The sequence below is a fragment of the Crassostrea angulata genome, chromosome 5, assembly GCF_025612915.1.
Source record: "Crassostrea angulata isolate pt1a10 chromosome 5, ASM2561291v2, whole genome shotgun sequence".
In the NCBI taxonomy this organism is placed as follows: Eukaryota; Metazoa; Mollusca; class Bivalvia; order Ostreida; family Ostreidae; genus Magallana; species Magallana angulata.
In genome coordinates, this window is record NC_069115.1 from 3,040,352 (window position 1) to 3,065,821 (window position 25,470).

Consider the following 25,470-nt stretch of genomic DNA (forward strand, 5'->3'; position numbering starts at 1 on the left):
TTAATTTTGTCAACTATAAAGCATTACAAAGTTGTAAATAGTCGGATAAAATAAAGATTTGACCTTGTAAGAGGTGTAAGATCGTTTCAAGCAAAGAGGAAACATTGTTATGAATTAAAAAGTGTCAAGAAAAAATGTTGACATCTCAAAAATCCATAAAACGAAATACGAATTGAAAGCAGAGCAACACGGACAACTTAAAAGATAGAGGTAGGATCAGGTGCCTAGGAGAAGTGAGCATCCTCTGCTGACCGGTCACACCCGCCGTGTGCATTCGTCGTAATCGGGAAAAAAACCGGAAAAGTCCGTAGACAATTAGGTGATAAATTATTGTCTAACTATTAATATAAAATGCGTCAGTCAGCTTGCGACCCAGTTGAAGATTGTACAGTACTGATCAGACCCAACCTAACATCAGAGTACACCCCAACTAAACCCCGGGTTTACTTTCTGGGTTTACTTTGGGTTAATTTTTGAAAATTTGTGTCCACTCGGGGTTTACTTTGGGTTTACTCGAGAATTACTTTTGGAGTCAACTATACACACTAAAGTGTGAAGCAGACCTGTAATTTATCTTACCATTCTACTGCCTGTAATTCCTGCCCCTTGTATATTCCGAATACACATATAGCGTCTGCTTTCAGGGTATACTTCTGATCGGGGTTTGCTCTCTGTGTCCACTCTGGGTTTACTTGGGGTTTACTCTGGGTTTACTCTGGGTACACTCTAGTAAACCCAGAATAAACCCAGTAAGTAAACCCAGGGTTTAGTTGGGGTTTACTTTCTGTTAGGTTGGGTCTGATCGGTACTGTATTTGCTGACAAGGTTGTTGTATCGACCATAAAACTTACAAAAAGATGACTTCAAACGAGACTGTTGATTGTCCTGTTTTATCAACTTGTTTGTTAGTAGCTTGCCTCGCCTTAGAAAAGCAGCATGCCCTTGCGTATCGAATAAACTGAGAGACAAAAACACCATATGTAGGTGATGATGGTATATTGCTATATAAGTAACGAGAGTTGACGATAGAAAAATTAAAGTCATTGCGTTTATCATAAAGTTTTGTTGTAAGGTTACCATCAATGTCAATTTCCAGTAAAATATCCAAATATGAAACAAATGACGCAGACTCTCTGGTATCTTTTATTTCAAGCTTACTGGGATATATCGAGTCGACGTAATGAAAATAACAATTGTTAATTAATAAATCGTCGTCGATATACCTGAATGTTGAGTTGAAGGCCACAGCGAGTGATTTTTTTTTCACGTACAGGTCTTTGAATAAATTCTGCTTCATAGGAATACAAAAATAGGTCTGCTAAGAGTGGTGCACATTTGGTACCCATGGGAGTTCCAACAGATTGTTGTAATACTTTATTTGCAAAAACTACATAGATGTTGTCTATCAGAAACTCAAGCATCTTTTTAATGTCAAGTTCAGAGTACTTGTGTATTCAATCGGAATGGTTTTCAACAAAATAATTTTTTTTAGATTTCCAATGACAAAGTAAGCTGTTTGACGACTTCTGTTTTTATTGAAGAAACAACTGTCGATGATATTAAAAAGCCTAGATTTTAATTTGTAATTTGAAATGGTTGTATAAAACGCTGAAATTCTTACTTTTTGTTGTTCTGATGGTACATGCAAGATTTTGTAACCTCAAAGTTTCTAATAATTTTTTACAGTGTTTTAGTATGCACATCTGATTCACACCACTTCTGGAGTATACTGTTGTACAGTACTCTTGAAGTTTCTTCTTCACTACTGTAAGAATTTTAGTAAGGAGTAAAGAGAGCGGTTTGGTAGAACATTTACTGGAACCTGCTATATATTTCTGTTTGTAAGGACTTTTCTGAAGCTTCAGAGTCCTGTACATATAAGGTAAAACAAATTCATTTTCTTTATTGAGGAAAATAAGGATATCCATAACCGATTTTTGATCGATTGAAGTATTTCTTGCTTAGAACGCTCTTGAACTCATATCTTACACCACCTTATTACCAACTGCATAAACTTTTATTATAATGATATAAGTATATAGTTATGTTCTTATAATTGGTTTGATGATGTCATTGTATACCGCAATGGCGTCTTAACTATATACCATCAATAAACTAATGTTATTATGAAATTACGTTGTTATTAAATTTGTGTTGTTATCTGTATACTGATGCCAATGAGTGCTGAATCATGTAGAAGTACCATCACGGGAGCTAGTACATTTTGAATTGTTTTAAAATCTTGAAATTTTCTAACATATATATTCTGTGTAAAAAATTAAGATTTAATTTTACGTGATATCTGTAAACAGTGTTTATCCTATCTTAATATAAAACATTCCCAAAATGGTTGTGGAGATTTTCTTTAGAAAAGATATAAAGTCGAATTAAATGTGGATGAAATAAACTGTCGTATTAAAATTTCTATTAATATTACTTAATTCAATATGATTATCATTTATACATTCTTTAATTCAATTTTAAATATCTAACTCTATCCAAATACAAATGTAGTGCCTGTTTGGGAGAGTAACAGTTGAACTTAACACATGTTTTAAGGGGTGTTAATTTCAACTGTTACACCCCAAACCGGTTCTATTTATTATGAATGTCTTTGTTTTAAAGAAAACTTTACTGCTTTGAAAATTTTTGACGCGAATTCTACGGCAAACGCACAAAGTTAAGGGCACATGTAACAACGCTGAGGGTAATAGAACGGATTATAAACTGTGTCTAAACCAACCAGATTCCAGTATTTAAAATGAAGTTATAATAAAAACAAATATTCAAGTGTGTACACTTTTATACAGATTGGAAAGACGTTTCTTACAGAGAAATGGTCGTTTGAGAGTACATCTAAAATCAGCCCATTTCCCCCCTGGGTATATGACCCCAGTGAATCCTCATTGCCGGTGTAACTGTTGGGCTCTACTGGAGACCAGTTGTTGAAATCTAGGGGTTTGTTGTCGCTACTCCACACAAAGGATCCTTCTTTATCACGATCATTGCCACCAATCCATAACACACACTGGAACCATTAATCAGTACATTGAGCTTCAAGAAAAAGAATAATCATTGGTGAAATAGCATGTCCATGTGAACTGGCATACCAGCAAGCATAACTAATATTCACAATGCCTAAGTAAAAAGTAAGTAGACAACGAAATCCAAACAATCTCTAAAAAAAGAATTGAAATCTGATATAGACATAAAATCAATATTTATGCGTACTTTTCAATCACATGATATATATATATATATATATATATATATATATATATATATATATATATATATATATATATATATATATATATATATATATATATATATATATATATATATAGAGTAAACTTTGTATATATTACATTTTTTTTTAAATGTTACGTTAAAACACTACAAATTCAAGTGGCCAGATTAAAATCAATTAAAATCAATTTTTGTTATGATATTTAAGCGTCTTAAGATTTAAACCTATCTATCACGTTACAAAGAATAAATTGAACATTCAGGTAGTAATAATAACGTCATATAAATAGTACTTTAGAATTTGTCTCCTATTTTATAGATTGTCTGATTTTTATACCTGGTGCAAGTTTTCCGACAACCCAAGCATTCTCTTCGATAGACTGTTTATCAGCAAGATGGGCAGACAAAGTAAGGCATTCGGACTGTTTTTTGGTGAAAAATGAAAACAGTTTATGCTCATAAGATATAATGATAGCATTTGCTCAGTATGTGTTTTAGTGTATATATAAGTGATAGAAAATTTTAGAGATCTTCGAAAGCGATATGCATATCATGATCCAAATGTAAAGAATGAACACTTGCTGTGGCAAGATTTGTAGAAAAAAATACTTCAAGCAAAAATACATTTCAATTTATGCAACAGTGCACGGATTAGTGACCTATGGAACAACGATTATACATCGCAGATTAATTGGTAAATCTATCAATAACACATTGCCTACCCTTGCATTTTCCTACGTTGTCCGTTTTTGATTGAAGTAATAGCAATTCTCCTTACAGTAAGACCATCCAATTTGACAAGCTGAAATGCAAAAACTGTGTTATTTAATAGATAAAAGAATAAAATCGATCAGCTTTTCAGAAACAATAGATGTATTAAGTGAGATTTTTATGAATAAATTATGACAACTCAATTTTTAGACGGGTACATAGTAATGCTATTTGAAGTTATTACCTCACATTCAACAAATAGCTGGATTATATGGAAAAAGATGATTGAGGTCCAAAATGACAAGCATATGTTTACATAATTATGATGATTAAAAGATTTAGTATAAATGTCAAATATGAACCAATTATTCTTGACTTGCTGCTGCACTATGTCATAGTTCATGGTGACATCAAATGAACTTGATTTTATATCTCTGTAACTGTTAAACTTTCAAATGTCGTAAAATGCATCATTTTTCAAATTTTCCGTTGTTAAAAAATAAAGTCCATTACATATTTTTTTCCTATTAAATGATAAATTAAGTAATAAAAATTTATGAATATAGTTACCACAGGTGCTTGAGAACAGGACCGAAGCCCCCTCCACCCCCACCTTCCCCCCACGCCCCATCACCAAATATCTAGACCCCAGGACTTAACTTATATTTTTCTTTAAGTTATCCTTTTAATCATATGTATTCATTGCACAAAATTACTTTAAACAAGCATTTTGAAAAAATGCATATCCTCTCTATAAATAATACAACAAGGTGGCTAACTTCATCTGCCAGGCGAGTAATGCCGATGAATATATGTTGAAAAGTGCTATGAAACTACATCCACCGGTAAAAACGGTACCCTCATACCGTAGCCTGATAATTCCCTTCACTGAATATCTGCAAATCAACTGTCATGGCCATGTAAATGCATTTATTGACTACATTGGGTCAATTTTCACCGACAAGTTGTAAGTTTTGAACCGATCTATCTTCAACCAACGGAAGTGAAGTTTTATCGCAAGAGAGATAACACCGCTCATATACAGAGAAGTTCTGCGTGTACAGAAAACAATGAAAAAGTAAGAGTTTACGAATTGGCAAGGAAAAGTAGACACATATGATTCATCAGGAGTATGAATTCCATGCCGCAAAGAACTGAACACTTCTTATCGTCTCGGATACTAAACAATTTGAAAAAAGGCACTCATACTGAGTTAATTATAATAAAAAGACATAAAAGTGAAATTAATGTTACGAGTTATCTTCATTTTTAAAGATTTATTTTTATTTATCTTTTTTTTTTTTTTGATAATTTATTGGCAAGAACAAACAAAGTATACAATAACTTCAAGCACAGAAATCTAATAAGCTATCTACAAGACAGCACATTGTCTTACCTAAAATACTATGATTATTATTTTTGTCATCTAATTTTATATTGCTTATGAAAAAATTACTTTAAAGAGTATTTAGAGTTGTATAGATTTTACAGATAATGTTTCAGTGTATTACACATGTATATACAATTAGCATAGATTCATAAAGCAAGTAAAAAATGGTGTACAAATAAGGCTAAATAAGCAATGTATAGCGATTTAAATAAATGTACAAGTAGTATCTTGCCTAACCCGGTAGACAATATTATCAAACACATAGTCTCTGGGTGTAGAGATACATGGGCAGACTCTATGTATCCATGGTATTTAACAGTTTACAATTGTTCACTGTAGTTGTCTATATAATTATGATATAAAAACTATGGACAAAAATAGTTTGCTGTCTAAATAAGGAGGTTCTACCTTGTTTTACAGTCCATATCCTCCATTTTATGACAACTCTACTGGAAGACAGGTCTCTTCTCAGTAGTTTTAGGATAATCGAATATTTTACACTATGATAATAAGACATATCACATCATCTTTGACAGATTTTCAAAAAACTTGCACTAAGCATTTGCATTTAAAAAACGTAAAACTGAGGCATAAAAACAAGTGGATTTTCTAACATGATTATATATGATACATTCAGTTTCATTCATAGAATCCAATCTACAAAGCATTTTTTGTTTGTAAATTCTATAAGCTACATAAGTGATAATTAAATTTAGAGATTTAGTTTTATCGCTTTTTTCATAGAAGAAACCAACAACAATATGTTTCCATTGTATTTTGAATGACAATAAATTACTAACAGTATTCCATATGTTTTTAACATTGTTACATTCAAAAAGCAAATGTTTTATATTTTCTATTTGTTTACAGTATACACATTGATTTGATATATCTTTTTTCCATTTACTCACATACTTACATTATTACATAATATATTATTTAAAAGCTTGTAACTGAATTCAGCTACATGTTTATCTTTTATATCTTTAATCTTGCATTCATAAATATTTTTCCAACTCTTCTCATCGTATATTTCAAATTCTTTACGCAGTATTAATTGAAAAGAAGGCTTACAAAACTTTTTTTCAATGAGATTTTTATAGAAAAAATTACTAGATTTACCAGTTAAGTTGTAATATCCCAGAATGAAGTTGAAACTCATTACGCTTTGTATGTTTATAAAGTTTACATTGCTGAATGAGTAAAGTCTTCGAATTGATTTAGTTATTTGAAAAAGAATTTTGTATTCACATAACCAGTTAGATTTATTAATAATATTTGCATAATGTTCTAATCGTCTGAAGTTACCCTCGTCGTCAAACAAGTCTTTAATGTATAGTATTCCTGATTTAATCCAGTTTTCGAAGAAAACGGAGTTTCCCTTATATACTAAGTTACAATTATTCCATATTGGTTGTTGTAAAATATCATCAGGTGATCTTTTTTCAAGGTGTAGTTCACGTTTACATTCATTAAAACAACAAAATATTTCTTTGTAGAACAGGGGTATTTTTATGCTATCTAAGGTCTCTGTTTTAGTAGTGGAGCACTTTAAAAGAAAGTGTATATCGATATTAAGTTTTATACACTGGTTACTAAGTATATCAAATAGGATGCCTTTTGAGTTAAATCCACGCTGCTTTTAATGATTTTTACTTGCAATCTATGTCTACTATAGATAATCCACCTTTTGCTATGTCTCCTATTAAAGTATTTCGTTTGATTCTTTCCGTTTTTTCCCAAATGAAGTTAAAATTCAATCTCTGTATTCTTTTAATAAAATTGCTATCAGGAAGAAAAAGTATTGACTTAGTATATACAAGTTTTGAAATAGCTAGAGTCCGAATAATACATGCTTTTCCAAAGAGTGTTAATTTTCTTCGTTTCCAGGATTCAAATAATTTTTCCATGTCATGATAAATTCTCATCCAATTTTTATTATAGCATTCTTCTTTATCATGACCTACATAAATACCTAAACATTTAATTGCTTTATTTGTTACTTTGACACTTTGCATCAACTTCCGTTGCTTTCGATAAGTTTGGCGAGTATCTAGTACATTTCAGAACGATGTGTTTATTATGCAGCGTACAGATGTAGTCAGACGATAGGAATAAGTCATTTTAACATTTTCCAACCTAGATCTCGTCAGAAATCGTTGGAGAAACGGAAGAACTTCTTTAAACCATAGCTTGAAACGAGGACCCCCTATAAATCCAAGATGGTGAGTGTCGTCCCTTTACTTTTTTTTAATGTACATTGAATACACTTTTTTAACATGACTGAAACGAGGGGTTCCAGTGAATTTATTTATTGCAATACACAGAAATACACAAAAGATTACCAATTTTAATCAATTTTTTCTTCGGGAACAAATAATTAAGAACTTCACTATCCAACAACCAAGCCCCTGTGGGTAATATACGTTTTTTAAGGTAGATAATGCCATTTTTATAAGCGTGATTCTCCATAAACAATCCAAAAAATGACTACAACAGGTATAACAGAAACATTCTATTCATATTGTAAAGTTAACTATCTTTTGGAATAGATTCAACGCATGGTACACTGGTATATATAATGCTATCAATTTAAAAATGTATAATGATAGGCCTTGAGAATAGCGCATCAACGGAAGTTAAACAATTTTCGCATATGCAATTGAAAAAAGTCTTCTAATGAATATGTTATGCTTAAGAATCTATATAACCATGATATTTTCATCGGAAAAATTTTAAAGGCAATAAAATTACTTACATTATGTATGAAATGGAGTTTATGTTGACTTCATTGTCATGTAAGCAATTGCTATGTGGTTTATGTACATATTTACATGATATTAACTCTGGATAGTCATGATTCTAGAAAAAATATTCTGTTAAAAAACATTCCGTTTGCGTACACAAGTACTCTGAAGATGATATTAAAAAAGACGCATGCGCTTCTGATTTACAACATTTATGTAGAACATGTATTTAAAAATCGGGTTTTCCAACAATCATTTAGAATTCCAATGGGTGCTAATTGCGCTCTATTGTTCGCGAACCTATTTCTATATTCATATGAAACAGAACTCCAAAGACTTGTACCAGTAAAAAATCACTTGCTGTGGCCTGTAACTTTACATATAGGTATATCGACGACGTCTTATCAATTAACAATTGTTACTTCCATTCTTACATCGACTTGATATCAATATAGAAGATACCACATAGTCTAAGTCATCTGTTTATATCTAAATATTTTTTTTCTAGAAAAAGACATTAGTGCTAACCAGGTAATGCAAAAATTACAACTAGTTTCTCCGTTCCTGGTGTTAGAGAAGACAAACAACTTTAACACTTAAAGGAAATATGTGAAACACTCAAAATATATCAGTCATTATTACTCTTAAAGGTTTTGGCGATTTTCCAAAAGTAAACTTTAAAATGGGAGAGTTTTGTAGTGATATCATTACACCAGAAGAAGCTGCTGTTCGCTTTAAGAAGACGGATTGTAATATATTTCATTCTGTTATAAAGGGAAACAATATTGGTAAGTTACTGTATTTTAATCAATACATGTATTCATTTGATCCCAGTTTTGTAGATTTCATTGATCCATAAAATTAAATGTTCTTAAAATGCAATATCGAATAAATTGTTTTAAGAGGGTCATTATTGTATCCTTGGAATTGTTTTCACTTCATCCATGAATATAATCACAGTATTTCCATTTAATTTGTCAACAAAAATTGCCAAAAATGCTATATTAAATAGTATAACAGTAGTTCACATTGTTAATGGTGTTTATAGATGGCTATGATACTTTCGTTTTGCTTTTTATTTCAGCATTAATGCTGAATTTTGAGTTGACCATATTTGTCAAAATGTGAATGACAACAATGTAAAGGAAAAGTATGCCAAAATGAATATACATGACAGCATGGCGAACTTTTCAAAATTCTCATTTTCACCTTACTCATTTTGATTTGTTTTAAGAAATATTTGCAGTATTCTATTTCTTTGACATTCAAAAAATATGTTCCCAGTTCAAGTGTTGGATAGGTATCCAGATATCTACAGTGTGGGTTTTGCTGTCAAATGTGAAAAATATGTTTATTGGGAAGGAGCGTTGTGTTTTGGTCTTTTTATAGCTATTTATTAAAAATCAGATATTAGCCAGGATACTCTATTGAATTTTTTTTTATTTTAAGAATACATTAAACACCAAAACTTTAATATACCGTGGTGTCATCTGCAGGCGGTGTGTTGTATATACCTGGCTAATAGTACGTCTTGCTCTTACTCATATGAAACAATATGTTAAAGTTTGAAACACTCTTCAAGCTGGTTTTTTTTTAACTTTATACCAAATTGACTGTATATGTGCCAGTCACCAGGAAAAAGTTAATGGATTTTAGAATAAAGTATTTTTTCAAAGAAAATTGAACTTCCACTATCCAAAAAAGTGCATAAATGTAGTTTCATCCCTTTGCATACGAGGGTCAATAAAAAACCGCATTTAAACCTTTTCCATAGCTCTTTAAAATTTGCTTAACATCTTATTATTATTAAATTTTGTTGGCATAATTCATCAGAATTATAAAATAATTTGATTTTTAGCTCACCTGAGCTGAAAGCTCAAGTGAGCTATTCTGATCACATTTTGTCCGACTGTCCGTCCGTCCGTCCGTCCGTCTGGCTGTCTGTCCGTCTGTAAACTTTTTACATTTTGAACTTCTCTAAAACCGCTTCGATAATTTAAACCAAATTTGGCACACAGCATCCTTATGGTAAGGCAAATATAAATTGCAGAAATGAAAGACCTATCTTGATTCAAAGCGAAGACAACCTCGAAACTGTAGAATAAGGGGTGCATTTTTAAGAATCTTCTTCGCAAGAACTACTGAGTCAAATTCAACGTAGTTTAGCATAAATTATCCTTATGGGAAGGAAAATATAAATTGCAAAATTTAAGGGCTAATTCTGTTTCAAATTTGAGTAATTTACGAAAATAATAATAAGACAGAGAGAATGGGGGTCAATCAGTTTAACTTCGGGTTCGGTATTCCGTATCTCAAAAACCTCTTTGAAGCATATGAGAACTGGGTCAATCTGACAAAGATGAATTTGGTTGTTGTGGAACAGTTTGCGTGGGTAAGGGATATTTGAAACATGCAAGATACATTAATGCCGATTTTGTGAAGTAAATTGAGATTAAATATTCCAATGTGTTGACATTTTCACCTTTGACGGTGGTTTTAGCTTGTTTTGATTTTCGTTTCGTTTTCATGACTTAGGGGAACTATCGCCTGTATTTTGTAATTATTACGCATCAATCAAATATAGACATCGGAAAATAAGACAGCTGGCTGTTACTTGCGGAAAATAAGATACATTAACAGGTACGGTACTTTAACAACTAAAATACAAATTCTAATGGTAATATGGTATGGTCTTTGCGTGATAGTTGATCACTGCAATGTGTTTTAGGCTAGATGTCAGTGTTTTCTCTAGTCTATTCAGTCTAAAGGGAGATTAATTTTGCTGATGGAAATACTACGTGTGTGTACATGTAGCAGAGACATAAATAATTGCTAGCTCACATGAGGTGAAATATACAGAGAAATATCTTTAAAAATATTTTTCTCAAAAATCAATTGGCCAGAAAAGCTGTAACTTTGTTGAAGCATCCTCAAGTAGTGTAGATTCAAGCTTGTCCAAACCAAGATCCCCGGGGGGTACGGTGAGGCCCTAATGAAGGATCAATTTTTAGATACAAATATATAGAGAAAAATCATTAAAAATCTTCTTCTCAAAACCCACTTAGCCAGAAAAGCTAACTTGTGTGGAAGCATCTTCAGGTAGTGTAGATTCAATTTTTTTTTTTCAAATCATGATCACCGGGGGTAAGGTGGGGCCACAATGGGGGGTCGAAATTTTTACATAGGAATACATAGCGAAAAATCTTTAGAAAATTTTCCTTTTAAATACCAATTGGCCAGATAAACTGTAACTTGTGTGGATGCATCTTCAGGTAGTGTTGATTCATTCTAGTTTCTCCAACAATGTTTTCAGGGGGTGGGGTGGGGCCACCATGGGGGGGGGGGGGGGGGTCAAATTATGTTGGTGCGTGTAATTCAGTATAATCTCTACGTAATGGTTGATTAATGCATCATGTTCTATTAAGATTCTCAGCAATTTCAATCTAAACGGAGGTTATTCTCGCTGCTAGAAATATATAGCTAAAGAATATATGTGATGAAAAATAAATTGAGTTTTTTCTTTGTTTTATTGCAGTTTTCTCTTGTTTTAATTGTTTACAAATTCATATAATATTACTAACCTGAGAGTTAAGCTTCGAGTTAAAAGCAAGATACAGAGCTTTGCGCACAATGCTACTGTATGTTTGTACACAAAGCTGATGTCATGCTTTAGTTTGTTTATATTTTGAATGCAGCTATGCTGAATAGGAAATACCAAGTTTAAAAATCTTAAGTTGAATGTAATAAACTCATGTGAACAAAAACATGTCTCAAACCAAGCTATGTATCTTGCTTATAATTCTACGATTGACGCTGAAATTTTGGTTGATCAATAGAAATGCCTTGCTAAAAGGATGATATGCTGTAACTACTTTCTGGTGCCCCTTCTTCAACGATACAAATTTTTGATAGTTTTCAAACACTAGTAAATGAAAACGACGCCTTTTATACAGTTTCCATAGTCCTGACACATTATTGTTATTATGAGAATAAAAGCATTATCAGTGTTCGTAAAAAAAATTTTGCAACGGAAAATCATCTTTGTTTGTACACATTTGTTGTATTTTAATAAAGATGAAAATAATGGTTGGGCCTTGGTACAATAGAGCGACATGCCTGCCAATACATTAATTTGAATTATAGCTCTTTAACATATGTGACAACATTTTTCAGTTAAGTTTATTTTTCAATCAAGTGAGTAAGGATGTGAAACGTCATACGAAATGAATTCATGCCTGGAAAATGACAACTGTCTATAATGGAGAAGGCCAATTAAATTTTTCAATGTTTTTAATTTGAGGAATTGAGCGCATTCATTCTGGTGCACTTAGGTACACTTTTCCTCTTTCACATTAGAATTTTTAAAAATACAATAACTAGTAAGTAGTGGAGGGAGAAAATGTACCTTTAGGCTCTCATGTTTTTTTATCGTTTTATAAAGTGATGGGGGGGGCTAAAATAAAGGGAAATGGAAGTTAACCGTGATCACCAACTAAAAATTCAGTTATTTATATTGCATATGATCTTATTTTCGGTAAAAATGGTATTCCATAACGGTAAATATGTCAAAGATTAATTATATGCAAAATTAAGTGAAAACTCGGATGTTCATTTTTGGTTAATCTACTGAGGGGCCACATGGCACAATATCCTTTGATCGCCCATATAAAGCCAGTGTTGCTCAGGTGAGCGATGTGGCCCATTGGGCCTCTTGTTTAAAAATATGATCTATTGGTATGAACATATGAATTATTTGAAATTGAGACTTGCAAAAATGAAATCACGGGGCACAGACAGATTTTGGTTATGTAAACAATTATTGATATAATGTATAAAATAATAATTTTTATATATTGGGCCCTAATGAAATGATAATGAAATCTCAATTAAGTATTGTGATGATATAGTCGTTTACCAAATTATGTGGGATATATTGTCGCGTTAAACAGAAATCATTTAATGAAAACGGAATATCATCTTTAAGATTGACAATTCGTTTGACGTCATGGAGCAACGAGTAGTGTTAACGGCATAAATTAAACTCGGGAAATCACAAAAGCAAATACAAAAATGTTATAAGCATATTGGCATGTTTTTGTTTTAATGGAATACATTTTTTGGGAGTCGAAAACTGTGGTTATTAAACAGCCCAAACGAAAATAGAATAGAACGTGTGATTCTCAAACAGTTGTGAGCAAATACCGCAGATATAAAGTGGCATAGAGCTATGCTGTGTAAACTGCATAAAATACAAACTGTGATATACAATAGGAGAGATGGAGTATTTTGATAAACTTTGCATGTGTCATTTTGACGTCATGAAATATATTACTTTGATTCATTGCAATAATTGAAAACATGTCTCTAAAACTGGGTAATAGAAATAACTTTTCTGTAAGTCAAGTTTTTAAAATAATGGTTGTGTGCATGTATATTTCTAACGAGATTATTTTCTTACTTACACGATCTTTCCGTAAATCAGTTTGGCTTTATTCCTGATATTATAAAGGTTCTCCAATCTTACAACCTTACAGTTTACTTGTGGGATTTTCTAAAAGACGGAACCTTTCCCGAGAAACCTTGCTGGAAGAAAATTGTCCGCAACAATGTTACTACTTCACACCTTTCTCAACGAAAAGCGCAGATGTCTCATGACCCTGACTTCCTAGTTTTCCCAGAAATTTTCAGAGAGTCAAAACCCTCCTCGATTTGGAATATACCTGAAAACTATTCGGAAATCAAACTCTGCAAGTTCATCTGTAAACTCTGCACAAGTGTAAGTTTCAATGGAAATCCCTATTCATGTATTCTGTGCGGTAAATCCTTTGTCGACGTGTTTCAACATTCTTCTTGTGTCTGCCCAGCTACTGTGGTAATACGTGAAAACTGGTGGAACATAATAACAAACTGTTTCAGCATAGAATTATGCGCGGAATTATGTGGTCTTTCTGAAAACGACCTGTTTCATGTACTTCTCGGGCGTCGTACAAATCATGAATCGGACAATAAATCATTCCACATTCTGAACTTCAATCTTGTTCGGGCGGCAGCATACTTCCGATCCATAACAGTTGCCACTTCCGCTACTACCTGATCCACTTCAAGGCTATTACCCCTATGAGACACTGTAAATAACTTTTTCTCTTGTTTTCATTTTCATGTATGTGTACATGTAATGTGTGTGTGTGTGTGTGTGTGTGTGTGTGTGTGTGTGTGTGTGTGTGTGTGTGTGTGTGTGTGTGTGTGTGTGCGCATATATAAATGGTATATAATCATATGCTAGTTGTATGTTATCAAATCTCTTAAAGCTATACACGCTATAATTTGCGTCAATTTTGAATAAAGGGGAAAATGTATGTGTTTGATTAGTAATAAAAGTTACCTTTATTCTGTTAATTATAATGCTCAATTCGATAACGTAACAAATATATCAAATATTAAACAATAAAAAATATTTATTTTCCTGCCAGGAAAGTAATGCCTCCTCGTGAATATCAATCTATCACGTGTTATCGACAGCTAAATTTAGCCTTTCATACCAAAACTGGTGAAGGGTCAACATCTTCATAATTGTGATAGTTTCACAAAGGAAAGGATATTTTCAGTAAAGCATAAATTTGTTCGATATACGAGTACAAACAAAAGAAAAAAATACAAGCCTGTGAGTAGATATGAATACTTCCTTTAAAGAAATGACGTAGACCTGTGTTTTTCCCCTATGTGCTATTTATAGATCCTATAAGTGTTAATGCAGAAGTAAGGGTATCGTGAATGGATAGCGTATTTTACTCATTATACATGTATGTATTTCAAATTAACAACTGTTAAGCATATTAAAAATCAAGTTGGATATTTAATTAGGCAAACAATAACGACCACCTAGTTCTCCGCGGACATGCGCAATGAGGTCGGTTTGCTCTTCCTTCATCAATATTCATGAAAAGGTATATTTTCCTGGCAGGAAAATAAACAATTAAAAATCTCTATCTTTGTAACGAGATGGAATTCACCCTTGTAATTTACAGATTAAGGATAACTTTTATAAGTTGACAAACACATGCGTTTTCACTGTCATTCAAAATTGACGCAAATTATAGCGTGTATAGCTTTAACAGAGGAAATAAAGTATGATTGATTGATTGGGAGTCGAAAACTGTGGTTATTAAACAGCCCAAACGAAAATAGAATAGAACGTGTGATTCTCAAACAGTTGTGAGCAAATACCGCAGATATAAAGTGGCATAGAGCTATGCTGTGTAAACTGCATAAAATACAAACTGTGATATACAATAGGAGAGATGGAGTATTTTGATAAACTTTGCATGTGTCATTTTGACGTCATGAAATATATTACTTTGATTCATTGCAATAATTGAAAACATGTCTCTAAAACTGGGTAATAGAAATAACTTTTCTGTAAGTCAAGTTTTTAAAATAATGGTTGTGTGCATGTAAAGGGGTGCTCATTAACAACCATGGTCAAATTACTTTGTCATGTTACAGATGGTAATTTGCATTTGTGCACAGCAGGATAACTGGGGGGGGGGGGGGTAGGTTTCAAGATTGTTAAACATCTTGGATCAATTAAGATGTCCAGCATCCAATCATCTTTTGTAATAAATTATTGTCTTATCAGAACCTGGCACATGTAAATTCTCTCATTCTTATTTCCTCTGATCTTGCTGCTGGATGTAATTTTTTCCATGAACTTTGTTTTACCCACCCACCTACACCCTTTACATATGCACGCACATTACATTATAGTCAAATTTTGTTTTAACTTTCATTGAGTATTTGAATTATTGTGAGGTGGCAGTTTTTAACCCCACCTTTGCAAATTAATTTGTCATTTATTCATTGATTTTTTCTTCTTTAATTTATTGTTTTCAATTTCAACAATACAAATAAGCTTCATTGAATAAACGACCTTTAACGCAATCTGTTGTTCTATTTCATTGCAAATGAACTTAGACTCATTGGAAGATTTTGGATCTAGTTACTTGTATTGGGTAAATTACTTGTAGCAACAAAGCTCAAAGTTGGGCAAAATTAATTGTGTACAAAGTGTTTCTCTTGGAAATGCTTATGTATGATATTTATGGAAAAAATTGGTTGACAAAAATAACTTTCCATTAAATTGAATGGAACCTAACAATTTACAATTTTACTTATCAACATAACTATAAGGAATCTTAATAATCTTATGCTTGACAGCCTGCACTGATTTTCAAAGAATGTATAAATTTATTTCTTTTAAAGAAATTCAACAAATTGAAATAAGTTATGACATAACTAAAGTAATCTAGAATTTAAATTTTGATAGATTGATACCTGTTCTGAAAATCCTTGCTAATCAGAGAGCAATAATGTTGTACAATTAATCACTCTTTATGAGGTCAACAATGTGCATTGATCCAAGACCTGACCCACTAGGGGTGTCTATATATATATGTGTGTGTGTGCAATCAGGTATACCTCAGATAAAAAGATTATTGGACATAATTTGCATCTTTTAGCTATCGGATAATTATACAGGTACATAAAATGTTTATGGAAAAAGGTTTAAATCAGTTGTATTATTTTTAATTAATGACAGCTAATTTGGGATTGAAGAAGAATGACCCTAGGAGGTTAGTTTCACGTAGAGTGTGATGCAATAAGTATTTGTACAAAATGACAGTCATTGACATTGAGAGTCTGCACTGATTTTCAAAGACGGCATAAATTTATTTCTTTTAAAGAAATTTAACAAATTGAAATAAAATAAATAAAGAATTAACCATTTATGTGCCAGAGTGTCGATTTGGACCTATTTGGTATCTACGTTCAGTAAAATGGGACCAAATTAAACCAAATGTAAGAAAAATATACATGAATTGGATAAATAGTTTGGTTTCATTCTGTATTCATTCTGTATTCTGTATTGTGAAGCTAACATACATAGACGTAAGCTTTACTATGATTTATAATTTAAAAAAAAAAACCAATGTTACTATCATGTTACTATCATAAATCGCGTCATTACGTCACAAAGTGCCACGTAGTCGACCATGAAAGCCGGGGAAATATTTTGGTCCAGAAACGTGTTAGATTTTTTTTTACATCCACTCAATACTGCAAAACAAAAAAACCTATGCAATGCTACGTTGTAACGGTTACAGGATTAAAATTCTATGGTCAGCCGAGATAGGAGCTGAAAAACTATTCTAGCAATTATTTTTTCTTAAAATCTATTGTCAATTTTCCTTTTTTGTTGTCAAAAATGCTTAAAAAGTATATCTATGATTAAAACTGTAGTGGATCGTATATTACTAACAAAACAAATTTATTATATAAAGGAGTGAGGAATACAAAAAATATGCATATTTTTTAAAATTGATGTATATGCTGGGGAAAGGGTTAAATAATGGTGTAACACAAGAATATTATTTTGAAAGCTTGGCCTTATTCAAAGTTCGTTTTGATGCTAAATAACGATAAAAAAGTGCAACGTTCATTTTCTGTCAATTGTTACGCCAAAATATAAACTAAAGTCATCGTTTGCACTGACGCGTTTAACATCTTTTTTTTTTAAAATGACAGCGAAAAGGTTCAGCAATGACGTAAAAGAAATCGATTAGAAATTATTTGAAGGGGGAGGGGGGTAAAACCATCGACTATGTGTCATGAATCTTTTGTATACCAAACCCATTCTTCTTCCACGAAATTTTTTCCACACGATTTTGTTTCAAAATAGAAGAAAACAAATTAGGGCAGACTACTTTCAGAGGGGCGGATGGGGTTGTTTAAATTTATGTGGCCCATATTTTTTTTTTCTGAATTTTGTCTAAAATTAGCAATTACTCTTATACCCAGCAAAACCATGTTTGGCAGATATTTTTTTTTCTCTAGAAACGACGATTGTCACGAGAGATGGTAGCTCTTTACGTTCAATCTGGCTTTGATAAAGATGAATTTGATGTAAGATAGATTTCAGATTTCAAAGGTAAATTTGAGGTTATACAATATTCATCCCATCTGAAGGAAGCTTTGCATTTAACAATGTCATTTTTTAAATAGACATGTTAGCAATATATACCTACATAAAAGGACACAATTACTCAGGTTAGGAACGTGGGTTTGTCACAGTACATGTACACAGAGTTTATATTCCATAACCCTCTCTATGTAGATCTAGGTATGTCACAGTACATGTACACAGAATATATATTACACACCCCTCCCAATGTAGATCTAGGTATGTCACAGTACATGTACACAGAGTATATATTACACACACCCTCCCTATGTAGATCTAGGTATGTCATAGTACATGTACACAGAATATATATTACACACCCCTCCCTATGTAGATCTAGGTATGTCATAGTACATGTACACAGAGTATATATTACACACACCCTCCCTATGTAGATCTAGGTATGTCACAGTACATGTACACAGAGTATATATTACACACCCCTCCCTGTGTAGATCTAGGTATGTCATAGTACATGTACACACAGTATATATTACACACCCCTCCCTGTGCAGATCTAGGTATTTCACAGTACATGTACACACAGTATATATTACACACCCCTCCCTATGTAGATCAAGGTATGTCACAGTATATGTACACACAGTATATATTCCACACCCCTCCCTATGTAGATCTAGGTATGTCACAGTATATGTACACACAGTATATATTACACACCCCTCCCTATGTAGATCAAGGTATGTCACAGTATATGTACACACAGTATATATTCCACACCCCTCCCTATGTAGATCTAGGTATGTCACAGTACATGTACACACAGTATATATTACACACCCCTCCCTATGTAGATCTAGGTATGTCACAGTACATGTACACAGAGTATATATTACACGCCCCTCCCTGTGTAGATCTAGGTATGTCATAGTACATGTACACACAGTATATATTACACACCCCTCCCTGTGCAGATCTAGGTATGTCATAGTACATGTACACACGGTATATATTACACACCCCTCCCTGTGTAGATCTAGGTATGTCATAGTACATGTACACACAGTTTATATTACACACCCCTCCCTATGTAGATCTAGGTATGTCACAGTACATGTACACACAGTATATATTACACACCCCTCCCTATGTAGATCTAGGTATGTCACAGTACATGTACACACAGTATATATTACACACCCCTCCCTGTGTAGATCTAGGTAAGTCACAGTACATGTACACACAGTATATATTCCACACCCCTCCCTATGTAGATCTAGGTATGTCACAGTACATGTACACACAGTATATATTACACACACCCTCCCTATGTAGATCTAGGTATGTCACAGTACATGTACACAGAGTATATATTACACACCCCTCCCTGTGTAGATCTAGGTATGTCATAGTACATGTACACACAGTATATATTACACACCCCTCCCTGTGCAGATCTAGGTATTTCACAGTACATGTACACACAGTATATATTACACACCCCTCCCTATGTAGATCAAGGTATGTCACAGTATATGTACACACAGTATATATTCCACACCCCTCCCTATGTAGATCTAGGTATGTCACAGTATATGTACACACAGTATATATTACACACCCCTCCCTATGTAGATCAAGGTATGTCACAGTATATGTACACACAGTATATATTCCACACCCCTCCCTATGTAGATCTAGGTATGTCACAGTACATGTACACACAGTATATATTACACACCCCTCCCTATGTAGATCTAGGTATGTCACAGTACATGTACACAGAGTATATATTACACGCCCCTCCCTGTGTAGATCTAGGTATGTCATAGTACATGTACACACAGTATATATTACACACCCCTCCCTGTGCAGATCTAGGTATGTCATAGTACATGTACACACGGTATATATTACACACCCCTCCCTGTGTAGATCTAGGTATGTCATAGTACATGTACACACAGTATATATTACACACCCCTCCCTATGTAGATCTAGGTATGTCACAGTACATGTACACACAGTATATATTACACACCCCTCCCTATGTAGATCTAGGTATGTCACAGTACATGTACACACAGTATATATTACACACCCCTCCCTGTGTAGATCTAGGTAAGTCACAGTACATGTACACACAGTATATATTCCACACCCCTCCCTATGTAGATCTAGGTATGTCACAGTACATGTACACACAGTATATATTACACACACCCTCCCTATGTAGATCTAGGTATGTCATAGTACATGTACACACAGTATATATTACACACCCCTCACTGTGTAGATCTAGGTATGTCACAGTACATGTACACAGAGTATATATTACACACCCCTCCCTGTGTAGATCTAGGTATGTCACAGTACATGTACACAGAGTATATATTACACACACCTCCCTATGTAGATCTAGGTATGTCACAGTACATGTACACAGAGTATATATTACACACACCTCCCTATGTAGATCTAGGTATGTCACAGTACATGTACACAGAGTATATATTACACACCCCTCCCTGTGTAGATCTAGGTATGTCACAGTACATGTACACACAGTATATATTCCACACACACTCCCTATGTAGATCTAGGTAGGTCACAGTACATGTACACAGAGTATATATTACACACCCATCACTATGTAGATCTAGGTATGTCATAGTACATGTACATACAGTATATATTACACACCCCTCCCTGTGTAGATCAAGGTATGTCACAGTATATGTACACACAGTATATATTACACACCCCTCCCTATGTAGATCTAGGTATGTCACAGTACATGTACACAGAGTATATATTACATACCCCTCCCTATGTAGATCTAGGTATGTCACAGTACATGTACACAGAGTATATATTACACACCCCTCCCTATGTAGATCAAGGTATGTCACAGTATATGTACACACAGTATATATTACACACCCCTCCCTATGTAGATCTAGGTATGTCACAGTACATGTACACAGAGTATATATTACATACCCCTCCCTATGTAGATCTAGGTATGTCACAGTACATGTACACACAGTATATATTACACACACCTCCCTATGTAGATCTTGGTATGTCACAGTACATGTACACACAGTATATATTACACACCCCTCCCTATGTAGATCTAGGTATGTCATAGTACATGTACACACAGTATATATTACACACCCCTCCCTGTGTAGATCTAGGTATGTCACAGTACATGTACACACAGTATATATTACACACCCCTCCCTGTGTAGATCTAGGTATGTCACAGTACATGTACACACAGTATATATTACACACCCCTCACTATGTAGATCTAGGTATGTCATAGTACATGTACACACAGTATATATTACACACCCCTCCCTGTGTAGATCTAGGTATGTCACAGTACATGTACACGGAGTATATATTGCATACCCCTCCCTTTGTAGATCTAGGTATGTCACAGTACATGTACACACAGTATATATTACACACCCCTCCCTATGTAGATCTAGGCATGTCACAGTACATGTACACAGAGTATATATTACATACCCCTCCCTATGTAGATCTAGGTATGTCACAGTACATATACACAAGGTATGTCACAGTACATGTACACACAGTATATATTCCACTACCCTCCCTATGTAGATCTAGGTATGTCACAGTACATGTACACACAGTATATATTACACACCCCTCCCTATGTAGATCTAGGCATGTCACAGTACATGTACACAGAGTATATATTACATACCCCTCCCTATGTAGATCTAGGTATGTCACAGTACATATACACACATTATATATTACACGCCCCTCCCTGTGTAGATCTAGGTATGTCACAGTACATGTACACACAGTATATATTACACACCCCTCACTATGTAGTTCTAGGTATGTCACAGTACATGTACACACAGTATATATTACACACCTTCTCCCTGTGTAGATCTAGGTATGTCACAGTACATATACACACAGTATATATTACACACCCCTCACTATGTAGATCTAGGTATGTCACAGTACATATACACACAGTATATATTACACACCCCTCACTATGTAGATCTAGGTATGTCACAGTACATGTACACAGAGTATATATTACACACTCCTCCCTATGTAGATCTAGGTATGTCACAGTACATGTACACAGAGTATATCTTACACACACCCTCCCTATGTAGATCTAGGTATGTCACAGTACATGTACACACAGTATATATTACACACACCTCCCTATGTAGATCTAGGTATGTCATAGTACATGTACACACAGTATATATTACACACTCCTCCCTATGTAGATCTTGGTATGTCACAGTACATGTACACACAGTATATATTACACACCCCTCCCTATGTAGATCTAGGTATGTCATAGTACATGTACACACAGTATATATTACACACCCCTCCCTGTGTAGATCTAGGTATGTCACAGTACATGTACACACAGTATATATTACACACCCCTCCCTGTGTAGATCTAGGTATGTCACAGTACATGTACACACAGTATATATTACACACCCCTCACTATGTAGATCTAGGTATGTCATAGTACATGTACACACAGTATATATTACACACCCCTCCCTGTGTAGATCTAGGTATGTCACAGTACATGTACACGGAGTATATATTACATACCCCTCCCTTTGTAGATCTAGGTATGTCACAGTACATGTACACACAGTATATATTACACACCCCTCCCTATGGAGATCTAGGCATGTCACAGTACATGTACACAGAGTATATATTACATACCCCTCCCTATGTAGATCTAGGTATGTCACAGTACATATACACAAGGTATGTCACAGTACATGTACACACAGTATATATTCCACTACCCTCCCTATGTAGATCTAGGTATGTCACAGTACATGTACACACAGTATATATTACACACCCCTCCCTATGTAGATCTAGGCATGTCACAGTACATGTACACAGAGTATATATTACATACCCCTCCCTATGTAGATCTAGGTATGTCACAGTACATATACACACATTATATATTACACGCCCCTCCCTGTGTAGATCTAGGTATGTCACAGTACATGTACACACAGTATATATTACACACCCCTCACTATGTAGATCTAGGTATGTCACAGTACATGTACACACAGTATATATTACACACCTTCTCCCTGTGTAGATCTAGGCATGTCACAGTACATATACACACAGTATATATTACACACCCCTCACTATGTAGATCTAGGTATGTCACAGTACATATACACACAGTATATATTACACACCCCTCACTATGTAGATCTAGGTATGTCACAGTACATGTACACACAGTATATATTACACACTCCTCCCTATGTAGATCTAGGTATGTCACAGTACATGTACACACAGTATATATTACACACACCCTCCCTATGTAGATCTAGGTATGTCACAGTACATGTACATTTAGTATATATTACATACCCCTCCCTATGTAGATCTAGGTATGTCACAGTACATGTACATAGAGTATATATTACACACTCCTCCCTATGTAGATCTAGGTATGTCACAGTACATGTACATAGAGTATATATTACACACCCCTCCCTGTGTAGATCTAGGTATGTCACAGTACATGTACACACAGTATATATTACACACCCCTCCCTATGTAGATCTAGGTATGTCACAGTACATGTACACAGAGTATATATTCCACACCCCTCCCTATGTAGTTCTAGGTATGTCATAGTACATGTACACAGAGTATATATTACACACTCCTCCCTATGTAGATCTAGGTATGTCACAGTACATGTACACACAGTATATATTACACACCCCTCCCTATGTAGATCTAGGTATGTCACAGTACATGTACACAGAGTATATATTACACACCCCTCCCTATGTAGATCTAGGTATGTCACAGTACATGTACACACAGTATATATTACACACCCCTCCCTATGTAGATCTAGGTATGTCACAGTACATGTACATAGAGTATATATTACACACCCCTCCCTATGTAGATCTAGGTATGTCACAGTACATGTACACACAGTATATATTACACATCCCTCCCTATGTAGATCTAGGTATGTCACAGTACATGTACACACAGTATATATTACACACCCCTCCCTATGTAGATCTAGGTGTGTCACAGTACATGTACACACACAGTACAACTAGTATATATTTGTACCGAATAAAATAAACCTACACAGTCAGATAATATATACCTAACACAGATTATATTATAATATTGTTTTAGTTTATCTATGAAAACATATACAGTTTATACACATAAAACCTATCTTGAAAGTTAAAAAATATGGGAAATTATTTCTATCAAAGTATTTTTTCGATGTCAGGTCCTCCTTTCTATTATGATCTTTAAGTTTTTCTCTAAGATTATAGGTTTCATAGTCCTTTTTGAAAGGTTTCATGCAGAGAGGTGATCCTCATTACAATATTTTAATTTTTCTACTCCAGAATGAAACTTAATTAAATGTATATACGAGACTTCAAAACAAGTTTGTGTATGGGCTATGGTACTCAGGTGACCCCTTAGGCCTCTTGTCTTTCTATATATAATTTTTTCCTCTACTTGCCATTTTGCCTTGTTTTTTATTTTTTGATAATTATGCTCTATTTATTTTTAGATGTTCACGGAAAAAAGGGAGGTAAATCCAAAAGCCACAGAGGTAAACCAGGGGGTTTTGGTTACAGCAGAAACAAGTTTGAGAACAAAGCGAAAATGTATAAACCAATCAAAAGTAAAGGACACAACAAGCTGCAGTTCAGTCGGTGACAGCGGACAACTCGTCAGTGAGAGACAGTGATTGTCAGCGAGATAATGTCACATTCTCAGTGAGATATTGTCACTATGTCAGTGAAAATATGTTAAACAAAGGAGATGCTGTCATAAAGTTGTCTGGATATCGACAAAGTTAAACCAGTTCGACTGTCACAGATGGAATAAAATGTTGGAATGATGATAAAATTATTACAATTTTAGAATAAAAGTTGATTTTATTAAACAACAGCCTATTAGAACTCTTGTCCTTGAAATTTTAAATTGTTACCAGCCCCAAAAAATAAGTGATGCTGAGATTATCATTAGTTTTTTAGTGGAGATAATTCAATTTCCATTTTATCCTCCCAAGAACATTTGTTTATTCTTTAAAATTTTTACTTTATTTTCCATACAAGTAAAATACTTAAATGTGATTGGTTGAGAAAATGTTCTAAACTAGGATTGATAGTCGATACATGTGGTATTTTTTAAATGTTACTCTGTCGTGTAATTTAATATATCCAAATCATCAACAAATTTTACGCAAAAGTAACTTGTCATGATTTGGCAATGAATAAAACATATGTGTAATTTAATAAATTTATTCATTCTA

The 25,470-nt window shown here is 33.7% G+C and overlaps 1 protein-coding gene across 1 annotated transcript in view; it reads left to right on the forward strand.

Annotated features, from left to right (window-relative positions):
* The window catches only part of LOC128183108 (uncharacterized), an 87,714-nt gene extending 62,244 nt beyond the window's left edge, over positions 1–25,470 (forward strand). The window contains exon 14 of the mRNA XM_052851986.1: positions 24,724–25,470. Coding sequence (XP_052707946.1) covers positions 24,724–24,872 — 149 coding nt within the window. The 3' untranslated portion in view covers positions 24,873–25,470. The remainder of the gene's footprint in view (positions 1–24,723) is intronic.